Below are 12,190 nucleotides of genomic sequence, written 5' to 3'. Positions count from 1 at the left end.
TGCCAACTCGGGCCTCTCCTTTCATATGGGAAGGTGATATGAGAATTATCCTGCCACGATCCTTGTATTATCGTTGTCTTTAGGCCACGCAGGCAGACTCATACAGTTTCATTAAATCGGGGCTTTATACGTGAGCTGGCAGCATACGCCATCGCGACATTCTCTTAAAGGCGGAACCTAAATGTCCGCCATAGTTTTAAAAAATGTATCCCAAACCAAGGATTCATTGTAATGTGTATACTCTCTGTCAGTAATAAATTTAGGCAGAGAAACGCAGGGCTATTTACATTTGAGAATGCGGGAGCATTACGTTACTTTGCATTACGTTAGCTTGTAAAAGTGCTGAGCCATGCTGCGCTTCATTACGACTACGAGTATTGAGTCTTGACTGTGACAGCAGATCAAGACTATGCCACAATGTTTGCACAAGTTCTACATCTCACATCACGTTTCCTTTGCAAAGTGCTGAGTAATACTAAGGTCGATCAGTCAGTGCCTGGTCGTGTAACAGTTGTCACCTGCCGCATATCAGATGAATGCCCGTGAGGAAGACTATGAGGTGCGCTGCCCCAAGTTCGCAGGAGCAACATAGATAGAAAGCCCTGCTTTAATAAATCACTATGGACGTACCTGCATGATCTAGGCGTCTGTCTCGGGATGCGAAGGTCCCGTTGGGTTTGACTCCCATCACAAATGTGCTGCCCCGGGTAGCAACACATAGAACTTCGGCCTTGACACGTAATTTCGTGACGTCACACAAATAGCCGGATAATCAATGTCCAGCGAATACCACCTGCCGCATACCACTTGCCAGATACATGCTCGTAATTTTAATGCCATGGACTCCACCGCTGCTGCCTTTTGTGCTAATGAAACATAAAGTCTTTGAAACGTGCTAAAGAAGAAACTGTGCACAAATACGGATGCCACCAGGTTCATAGCCTTCGCTATGCTGACGTTAGCGACGAGTAACTCTTTTCATATGTGAAAGGATTTTGGTAGGCCCTACAAGTCGATGATTCGATAAATTTGGCTCGCGGCATTCTCGTTTTTCAGTGTGGGGTTTGGCAATACTGAAACCTGTTTGCAAATGCAAAATTTCTAGGCTGCAGCGAGTGCATGTCTCAATGCGATTGTTTAGGAAAGTTTTAGATTGAAATGGCGGTTGCGAACTGTGCCAGCATGATGCCAATTTCGCCGTGCAATAATGCGATGGCGTTTTCGGAACAGTGCAATTCGTTTGCACATCCAATAATTTTGTACATAACAAATTTCATCTCTCTGACCATTTCAGTTGGAAGTAGAGTCCTTGTAGTAACATATTGGTAGATGCTTTCTGTTCGCAAATTATGACACAATATGATATGCATTGTTATGATGCGTTAGGGAATGGTATAATACAGTATGATATTGTATCGTATACGGTATAGTATGGTATATGGAATTCGCCTTCCCGAAGCTCCTCAGCCCGCGGAACATTATAGTGGAATTCTCCGGATTAACTTCTACAACCTGATAACTTTTGTCGTGCATCCGCACTGTAGAGCACTAGGGCGCCTTCTACTTTTCGCCTCCGTCGAAATGCGGCCACCGTGGTCAGATTCTACCCGGGAACTCGGCTCATTCACCTAAGCAAAAAGCCCCCATGGTAAGTTCGTGCTTGTACCTTCCTGCTGTATTCCCTTGGAACCTGGACCAAGCAAGTCTTCTGTTATATTTTGTTCGAGCACTGGCACGCGCATTCGAAAATACTGAGTAACATCGCCTACTTTATACATCAGCTATATCGATCACAAAAGTGGTTTGACTGGCCGTCTTCTGAAGGAATTCGGCGGTGTACCCATATCGTCATCGATAGCCTTCCGCAAAAAGAAGTATTGGGGACAGGAATACCGAGTAAAAGACGTAGACTAAAATTTCATTCTTATGGAACCCCGGAATTCACCTCGGTTTAGGCCTAAGGGTGCTCTGCGAAAAGGGTGGGATGAAAGCAGTCGGTGAAGCACAGCTTCATACGATTCGCGCTTCGTTATAAGCGGGGTTTCGTTTTAGCTGGGGAGACGCAAGTGTGCATATGCGTACGGTCTGTGAATACGACAGCGGAAGGGCCTTCCGGCGAAGAATCCCATTGAACCATGTCCAAGAGGTCGCATACATGTCGCCAAGAGCGTAGAGTGGTTGGAATGCCGTACCGGGCCGTACCGGGCCGTACTCCTGCCGCTCCCCCCCCCCCCCCACACACACACACACACGCGGGCGCATCTCCCTCCCTTGTTTTGTTCGGCACAGTGATGTGCGTCCCCTGTCACGGCCAGAACAGAATCCTTGCAATAGCGACGAGGCACTCGCCCCGGCGCTGAAGGGATGCAGAGTGCATCGCCTCGTCTCCTTGCAGAGGTTTACGCTTCCTGTTCCGGAAGGCACAAAAACCCGTTTCGGAGAGCGTCAGCTTCTTTCGACTATCTGGAAGAACACTTTACCCAAGATGCATTCTTTACATCAAGACGACTCATCGATTAAACTCATTCTTTGCACTAAAAAAAGCCAACACTTATTGACCATGGACGCCCGCTCGGTGGCAACGGACGATGCTATGGGGCGAGGAAGACGAAGAAGCGGGCAGTGGCGCGGGCAAGAGCGCCCCCGCTAGGCACGTTCCGACGGCTCAAGGTCGAATGCGCAAGGGCATGACCTTGGGATTTGCAGTGTGGAGAGTACGGCTAGGCTCTAAACGATATTTTACCACGCGACAGACTAGACCGGGATGCAAACCATGCGGCGGCGCGAACAACGCAGCTTCGTTTCCGGCATCTGACCCCTCGACTAGCGTCATATAATCCGTCGTGCAACGTGTACTAACCACAATAACCCCCCACCCCCACCCCCCTTGCGCTGCACGTTCTAAAGCGTTGCATATCCGTCCCATTTGATCAGGCGTTGTCCGCTATATGGGCACTCTGCAGAGTGTTCACGGACAAGGAGCATGGCCGCATGGACGCCCGATCTGCTGTGGAACAGAACGAGTGATGAGATATTGCCCGCCTGAGCCTCCGCCATCTATGAACAGTCCTGGCTTGCATTTTAAGCTTTAACCTACTGTCGAAGAGGAGGCGTTGCATTTTTTCTATAATGTCGTTCGTAATTGAAAGAGCAAAATGTTTTGGTAACATAATTTCGAACAAACACGAGTAATGGTGAACTAGATGCAATCCACCGGTTGGGAGCCGGCCTCACAACTTTAGTTTGTGCAGTACACCTCTCTACCAGCACACTTGTGGCGGCTACCTGACCTCTAAATATATCTTCCCGAAGTCATTTGCCTTGAGAGTTTTGGCTTCGTTTGTATAGGTATATAAATCGTAGCGAGCCCTTTATCTCTCTTATTGTCTACCGACAACTGATCACGTCATAAATAAGTACATCTCAGGGTCACCTGCGGGGATGTTTTTGTCAAGCAACAACAGATCAACAATAGCGATGTGTCGAGGAACAACAGAAGGGAAACAGGAGATCAAAAGAGATAGACGACGCACTCATGACTGTCCAACGTGCGACCAGGTGGCGTAAGCCTAGCCAGAGAGTACAGCTGAAGCCTCCTTGTCTGTTTTATTGAAAGTAACATTCAATCCTAGCAGAGCTTTTATCCAGAAAAAGCTAAGGTGTGTTTTTGCCTTTGGGCTAAAGCTGAAGACGTGAAGGCGTAAGCACCGATGAGGTACGAAACCACATACAAGAATGCGTCTATTGTGATGTCCCGACGCATGCACTTAATTTGCATGAAAGTTTACTCATAGATGACATGGCAATATTTTCTATGTGGCGCAGAGCGCAATCACTATTCACACAGTAAAAGCCTCTACTAAAACGACGTTTTGAGTCACCGTGACAAAGAGGTCGTGCAAACACATGGTATACAGCTGAGAAAATAAATTCGTCTAGATTAATCTCTTTCTTCACTTGACCTCTGTTGCACTCTGTTATTATTATTCTGAATTCAGAGGAATTGTGTTGCCGTGTTCGTGCCCACGAATAACATTTCTTTAGCAACTTAATACAGATATATAATAATGCTTTCTAGGACGCGTTATCAGAATCGTGCGCAGTGCCGGGAAAATATGTACGAGTGAGCGAGGTTATGAAAAAAGAGAGAAGGCCTCCGTTACAAATATACTGCGCAAGTATCTGACATATGCGCATAATCAAGCACTCGGGAAACACGACAAAAAAGAGAAAAAAGAACGACCTTTCTTTCTGGCGGTCAGGTTAAGTAAGCCACTATGAAGAACAATGTGGTCGCGTCACTCCACACTTAACCCACTTCTCCCTTCAAAACCGTCCAGGCTTCTCCGAAGTCACTCCTAGTTTCCTCCCATTATGGGGCGTGGCACCACCCGCCACAGGCTTTGTGGGAAAACCCACTTCGCCGAAGATGGAATTCTTGCGGGGCCGCCGACACGAGTTCGTCGAGCGCCCCCGTCCGTCACGGCTGTCAGGGCCGTTAATTGTTTCCTCGCAAAACTGTGGGCCAGAATAGAGATTGACAGACTATTACCTCGACGCCGCGATCTCTGACCTTCCCTACTATGTTTGCTTGCCAACAACGATCTCATTTTTTTTTTCTCCCTGGTGGCCCCGTGAAGAATGATCTCATTCTTCTTGCCTGTGGCCAAGCTCCCACCGGAAGGACTGGAAGGACTTAAAACGATGGTGGCCCGCTGACCGACGGTATAGTTCTCGGCCGAAAACTTGCAGACAGTTCGCTTGCTTCCGAGGCGACAGCTAGGACCGTTCCCCGGCAAGAATTCCCACTCTCCAAAGCCCAACTGGGTTACGAAGCGACGCATGGCACATTCTTGAACACACCCCCTGCAAAGCCCACTTGTTCATTATAGTCCAGAACCGTCTGTCGCCGTGGTCTAGAACAATTGGTGTGGCAGCATCCAGGACTTTGGAAAGGCAGAGGTGTCGGAAGAGACAACGCTAAGAGAAATGGTTAAGAGGAAAGGTTCAGGACTCCTTCACTTTTCGGTAGGCACTTGAATCACTCAGTGAGGGAAAAGATGAAGGAAAGAAGGAATATAAGCTTCAGTGACGTGCTCTGGATTAATAAATTCCACTAGCTGAATTGATTTTTTAACATGCGCTGACATCAATACAAGGCAAAACAAGGGAGCCTTGGTTTTAGACTCTCCCGAAACGAGGCCCCCACGGCCCCGAACTAATTGTAAGTCGGCGTTTTTGCGGTCAATGGCGAACGCAACGAAAGACATTACAGTAGGATTCTGTCATCCTGTGCAGACCTGCTTATTACCCGTATGCCAACTTGGTAGCAAACTTGGACTGGACATGTGTAAGGGTGTCAACGAAACATTCCACCTTGAGAAAAGCCAACCGCAAGTAAATCGCCCAGTAACAATTAAACACAGCTTTTGAATATTACGTTCCTTACGCCTACAGTCTGAAGTTGACGGACTATACACTTCAGTTAGCAGGCCAGCACATGCCTCGAGCAGTGACTATTTTTGCGCAGTGGAGGATTGAGCGTACACCTCAGCATACCGCAGAGTGTACTGCAGCGCGCGTAGTATATCTCGCCTCTCGCCGCTAACTCTATGCACAATACACCAAGGAAACCAAAGTTTTTTTTAGTGAGAAATTCATCCTCTACCTTCCACGCCACATTTTCTCGCCAACACCCCCCTGTAGAGAGGCCGCACTGCAGAGTAAACAGATGACAAGTAGCTTACCTACATAACGACTAAGACCCCACATGTAATGGAAGGGATACACAGGGGACACGTATGCATTAAGTGCAGTGAAGACATAAGCATTTAGAAAGGCGGATATTTTTTCGCGTTATCCCGGTGTGTAGAAAAAATGAGATGCTAAAATGAACGAGTAATGTGTAAATAAATATAGGTCAGCCGAGGCAGGGTGCAAATGTTTCTATCGAAGCAACGGCAAAAAGCGCTTAGGCAATATTTTTCGAGTCAACATCAATATCTCAAATGTCCGTCGACACAGCACACACCATTGGAATGTGATAACAGAAGTAGCAGCTGGCTGTGGCAACCTATTAGCTCTCCTGGAAGTGTGTCCCGCAAGAAAGTATGCGCACACTTGCAGCACATATTTTCGGAGGTTAACCTTTTCGAAGTAATCCACATCCATACTGGCGCTTGCGGCTTTTATGCGAATAAATACGTGATTGTAGGTCAAATGCCCTGCTTCATTCACTGTTTCACTCATAGGTGCATACTTCTGAGCTACTTATCATGCCGCTGTTTACTCTGCTCCCGTTATTTTTCATTGCAGTAATTTGTTGTACCCGCCACTGTGGGAAATTAAACATCCCTAGATGATTCCCCTTCAGTTGTGTGTTCATCACCAGCTGCGTTAAGACCATGCCATCCAATTTCATTGCCCTCGTCAAGCACACTGAGCCCCTGTTAACAAGAATGCGTGAGCTTCTTTTTCATTTCTTAGTCTTTCTCTAACAGGTACCTTCGCAACGAGACCACGAAATTGCTTTTTACGCACAGTGCCTAACACCCTTCTCGCCAGGGCTGGTTCCAGAGAGCGCGATCCCATGTGCAGAAATTGTCTGCGTGCTGCATAATTGAAACGGCTTACCTCGCAAGACCTCTTCCCCACTCGTAATAGAAACGGAGGTAACAGTGTTGCTACGGTGGTTGCCTACTTCACAGCGGGGGCTAACCAGATGTTACGAAATGAGATTTTGTTCTGCCTCGCTCTAGCGAATGCCACCTTCTCAGCATGACGTTGACTACAGGAGGGAAGTACCAAGTTCGCTCTGCAGCAAGTATAAAAAAAAAAAAAAAATTCTCACCACCAAGTGCCATTCTCAGGCAAGACTGAAGCTTCGAGGTTGGCTGCCACCGAAGCTGCCAGCAGGCCGTCAGCGATGACGCGGATCATTGTCTACTGAGTTCTCCCACAGTCTCCGCGCTGTCCGGAAACCAATAAAACTAATAACCGCCAGCAATAGCTCAACCAGCAAGGTGTCAGCCTAACGCAAAAATAAAAGCAACAACAACAAAATAGCTACGTGGGAAGTTCCAGTATGAAACGCAGCAGCGGTAACAGGCGAGGAAATGAGCGGTATATAATGTCGATTTTACAGCTTATAACGAGAGCGCGCTGATTGAACAGCCCTCCTTCGCCGAGGTGCTTCGCCAAGCGTGTGTGTGGATCGATGACAGCAGCGCCTTCGCACATGGTATGAGGGGCGGGAGTCACATAGAAGCAGCCCGACACAGAAGAGTGACAAGTGTGCGGCCAGCGCTACGGATATACGGCGTTTCGAAAAAAACCTGATTGGCAGGAGCGTTCGCAGTTTGCTCGCTCCCAAACGGAGGCCAAACTACCCGTCAGCGCCGCGACGTCTTTTCCTTTTCTCTCTGTCTTTTTCTCCCTCTCTTCCGCTCTCATCCGGATTGACGGAATCTCGACTGTTGCTTTCCCGCCGCTGGCATCATCAATCTTGTCACCGACGCGCCGCGAGACGGCAGGAAATATTTTTTGTCCCGGGAGCTGGGCGTCGCCCTTCCTCTGCTCACTGTGTGCTCCCGTCTCGTAAAAGCATGCAGTGCTGTAGGAGATAGACAATGAAATGCTCCGACTGATCGAATTTAAACTCGCAGATCTCTTGCGTGTGGGAAATCCGTCATAGGCGAACGATTGTTTGAGTGCGTATGAACGTTCGGCACCTCACTGTACTGTTGAAGACCTCATGTGCACTTTGTTTTGCGATACCAGAGCATGTTTTGCGATACCAGAGCTGCAGTGTATCAGCAGCTATGTCAAACATGTGCGGAGCCGAAGGTTCGACACGCGGGCCCGGTGGTGCGTTTGTCGTGTGTAAGGATTTGTAACGCGGTAGTGTGTTAGTTTATTCAAATCTAACATAAATCATTGTGCTACAATAATTTGTTTTTCCTCTCTCTTTGATAAGTTCTGATTCGCTCCGGCGACTACCACCCGCGCTTTTGATATTGAAGCCGGCCATAGTCATTGTACGCCCGTGTATTATAATGGACGGCGGAATGGATGAACCAACGTTAGTCTCGACCAGCCAGGTATTCCTTAACGTGCGCCGACATCTCGGAGCAAACTAACAGACACAGGTGAGTCTTCTCCTGTTCGCATACATCGAAATTCAGATTCGTTGCGCAATCAGGCACTTAGCAATCAAATATCCGCCGAGACAGACTGATTAGTATTGCAAAGAGGCTGTTGTCATCGGGCGTAACTGCAAATCAGCACTTCATGTTGTCATCCTTCTTGTTCTTGTGCTTCGTTTCTCTGCGCTGAGTCTTACATGTATAGTAATTTTGCGCAGTGGTCTAAATCACAAAACTTCCGTTTTGAAATCCGCCCCGGTAAGCCAGGCTTGCAAGTTAGGTAAATCACAATATGCGACACCGGGATAACAAATAAACAGAGTATAATTAGATAAAACTCCGCCGTGCACCAAACTCTAAAAATTCGAGGTGTTCTTCAATAACAGGCCTAACCGCACCACCCACACCGCTGCATCCAACTAGCGAGTCATTAACGAGACGCTCACTCAACCCCTTGTCTCGGATAATCCACCGTGAGCCATTTTGTGACGAGGATGTGTGTCGGTGTTTTGCTTCCGCTCTAGATCCCCCAAGCCACTGCAGGAGCAAAAAAAAAAAAAAAAAAAAAAAGAAGTTATTACTTTCTCGAAGCTGGTGCACCAAGGAAAACTGGTCCATTCCCCGAGAGGCGCATATGTGTAAGACCTACCCGATGAATCGGGTATTTCTCATATTGGCCCCTCCCTCCAATGTTCCCTGCCTGCTTGTGTGGAATGTGGCCGCACTTACGGGAGAAACCCACGCGATCAAGTACAACGACTGTCACACGTCAAGAAGATGTCTGGTCTTGCTGAACTGTCTGGTCTGGATTCAGTGGGATTGATTTGCAGCAGTCGGGCCCGCTCATGCAAGCCCCAAATAAAAGAAAAAGAAGACTATACCCATGTGATCCGTTTTTTATTGGTCTATGCGTACGTGCGAGCTTGTCAGTGTAGGCATGCGGTCGATTCGATGTCAGTTCGCGGTGAGCAAGGTGCAGCCAATTTGGAGTGGGCACTATGCATTGGGCACACACACGGAAAAGAAGAGAATGTGGAAGAGCTTTTGCTATTGTCTTTTCTGTACAAAACGAAGGATAAATTTTCAAGAAGTTATTTAGCTTTGTATAGCCTTTTCTTTTGCAGTATTAATGTATAGATGGAAATCTGGAGAAATACTGCCGCGAAACGAACCTTAAATCTTAAGGAAGTTAGTTAGCATTGCATAGCGTTTTTTTCTCTTTGTAGTTCTAAAAGAACATTTGAAGAAGGATAGGTGCTGCCTGGTATCTTTTTTTTTTCTTTTTGTTTACATGCGGAGAACATGGCGATCTGGATGGAACGAGCTTGAGGGCTTGCTAATGCCGGAGAAAACAGAGTAAAACTGCGATAGGTCTGCGTCCAAATGGTTGCTTTTTTTGTTTTAGTTTTAGTTTTTTTTCTGTAACTGCAGGCAGAGTTTGTACCCGCTATTTAATAGAGGGTTTCAAAGCAACCGAGAATATTTCTCTGGGGCTGCATTAGAAGGAAGTAAAAAAAAAAATGAAGCAGGGAGCCGGATGAAAAGCCCAGACAGCAGCCAAGAGACCGTATAACATAACATTTCATTTGTCTTCCTTATTTGGTTTGGATGCGGTGTCTCGATGTCGTGCACTGTGGCGGACGACACCAATTACAAAAAGGTCATAAAGAAAGGAGATAAGATATGACTACGCAAAATACGTTCCCTTCGATCAGCAAATTTATCAGGGAATCGCCGAACGCTTTATTCACGCAAGACGGAAAGAGCAGCGAAAGCTGCACTCGCCTGATTTAAAAGCCTGTGGCATGTTGCGAGTTGCGCGTCCGCGCCGTAGACGCCGCCACAGTCGAAACGATTGCAACGAACCTGGTATGGGCGGTATGCTCAACTGAAGTTAAGACTAATTGAAATAAAATTACTCGACCACAATGGACATTAAAAACGTGCTCTTGCATTAAACAGTCACCATCAACAACTATTAAAATATAAGACATTGAAAAAAGTTTACTGCACGTGACACATTGCGGCCGCGGTCGCGCCTATAGCGCCGCCAAGGGCGTGACCATTTAAGTGTCCTTCGGGCGATGCACTGTTCGCGCGAAGATGCACTGCCGGAACGTCATTCCGAAAGCAAACCATAAATGGCAAAGACGGAGAATTCCGAGCGCAACGATCGCAGTCACCTCCTCCTCAATCTTCCCGGCACACACAGCCATAATCTCCTGTCCGTGCAGCACGGCGATCCCTGACCTGAAGAGCGCACAGAACGCAAACTGAACACAGTGGTGAATATCGAGTCTGGAATGCGCACCGACCACCTATTCCCTCGTGTTTCTTCTTCCTCCCCTTCGTTCTCTTCTTCCTCCATATGCTAGCAGTTAAAGAGACGGGGAGAGAGCGCGGAAAACGCGCGTACCCCGCCGCGCATGCGCTATGGCGGGCGCTCTTGGCGTGTGTCCATAGCGTGTGCGCGTTATTATCCATGTGGGTGCGTCTTCGTCGTCGTCGTCGCTCCGTCTTCGCTTAGGCAGGCGGGCGGGGGTCACGGAGCAGCGCAGTCGGGGGTCACTGGGTAAACTTTCGCCCCCGCGAAAATGCTCAGGGGTTCACGTCGTTCGGTTATGATATGCCGCTACGTGGTGTTGCTCTTGCCTACGACGTAGTACGGCGCCGTGGGTCGCCTGTAAAAGGAGCATGTATGGATGGGCGACCTAAGTCTATTCTCACTCGCCTCTGCTTGTTGTTTGATTATGCGCTCTACTTTCTCGACCTGGTATGCCTTTTGGCGTGACTTTCGCGTCCATTGAGAACACTTTTACCCCACTTTCTCTGTGGGGTTACAGCTGAGAGACTCACCTTAGTAAACGAGCCTTCGGCCTAACAGGATAAGAATGAGGGGTGCTTTTGTCGTTTTGAGGAAGTTCGTGCCGTAATAGATATATCAGGGAGGAAAGTGCGAGCATACAGTCTCTTTCTTATGATAGGAAGTAATCTGAAAGTCGAGAAATGTCAGCACCACCTCCAGAAGGCCGAGAGAAGTGATTGCAATAGAGAAAGCTTTATATTACCCTCACAGTCAGTCGGACAGAAGACAGCTTTTACCATTGCCACAGGCATGTCGGCAAGATTAACTTTTTAATAATATGAACTGACTGGCACGGATCTCTTCCTGCTGTACGTACGCCTGCTACCAGTTTAACTCTGGCGCCTGTGCTGTGTTTACTACGTTTGGCTTCCTCCTAACTAGTGACCTGTGCACTGATTGAGTCGTGGAGGTGCATCGTCATACGCGGTGCTTTGCCTGTCATAAAGTTGGTATCGAAATTTCCGATGGAACATCAGAAGGAGGAATGATTCAATTTTCAGACCACTGCCGTGGTATATCTTGACAAACGGGACGAGCTACAACGTATCTACAATGAGACCCATTCCATTGACTCCCCCTGTATGCCTCTTATTTTAGGGACAACAGACCCCTATATCTGCCCTACACTTGAAAATAAGAGAGATCCCACTCGTGGACGCAGACTGAAGAGGGCTTAGTTGCCTAGTATTTCTGATCAGCCAGGTGCAGAGATATTCGACAGCACCACTCCGCGAGCCACCCGATTTTCACTCGTCAACAACGCTTATCGCTTGCACGGTAGTTAACTATCATCTCAACTATCGTTTCCGTGTTGGTTCGCCTACAACGGCAGCAGCGCCGTTTAGAGCATATTCAAAGTTTCACATGAAGCTCATCAAGACTAGCGGTCTAACTGCGCGCAAACGGGGTTCCCATGGTGAGAGTTAAACCTACCTGCACAAGTGCGGACACCTGAATCCATACACCTACCAGACTCTATGGCAGTTTCCGATACGTTTGCGTTCCCTTGTAATTCATATTGTTACCCTGTAAGTGACCACCGGTTATTTCTCGAGTTCGCATTATCTGCATTGAAGCAGCCTCCTCCTGCAGCGATGGATTTAAACTAGGATATCATTCTCGCTATAGTTAACTATACAGAGTAATGATATCCTATAGTTAAAATGTCCTGGTTAATACT

The 12,190-nt window shown here is 47.7% G+C and overlaps 2 protein-coding genes across 2 annotated transcripts in view; one reads left to right on the top strand and one right to left on the bottom strand.

Annotated features, from left to right (window-relative positions):
* LOC146181687 (ATP-binding cassette sub-family G member 8) overlaps positions 1-12,190 on the bottom strand; it is a 266,465-nt gene that overhangs the window by 232,551 nt on the left and 21,724 nt on the right. The gene's annotated exons all lie outside the window — the stretch shown is intronic.
* LOC146181686 (ATP-binding cassette sub-family G member 5) overlaps positions 7,627-12,190 on the top strand; it is a 107,228-nt gene continuing 102,664 nt past the window's right edge. Inside the window, exon 1 of the mRNA XM_084576681.1 lies at positions 7,627-7,863. Coding sequence (XP_084432807.1) covers positions 7,783-7,863 — 81 coding nt within the window. The 5' untranslated portion in view covers positions 7,627-7,782. The remainder of the gene's footprint in view (positions 7,864-12,190) is intronic.

The sequence above is a fragment of the Amblyomma maculatum genome, chromosome 8, assembly GCF_055883805.1.
Source record: "Amblyomma maculatum isolate TAMU_Amacu chromosome 8, ASM5588380v1, whole genome shotgun sequence".
Classification (NCBI taxonomy): Eukaryota; Metazoa; Arthropoda; class Arachnida; order Ixodida; family Ixodidae; genus Amblyomma; species Amblyomma maculatum.
The sequence above is the reverse complement of the archived record's forward strand: the minus strand, read 5'-3'. Positions and strand labels throughout refer to the sequence as shown.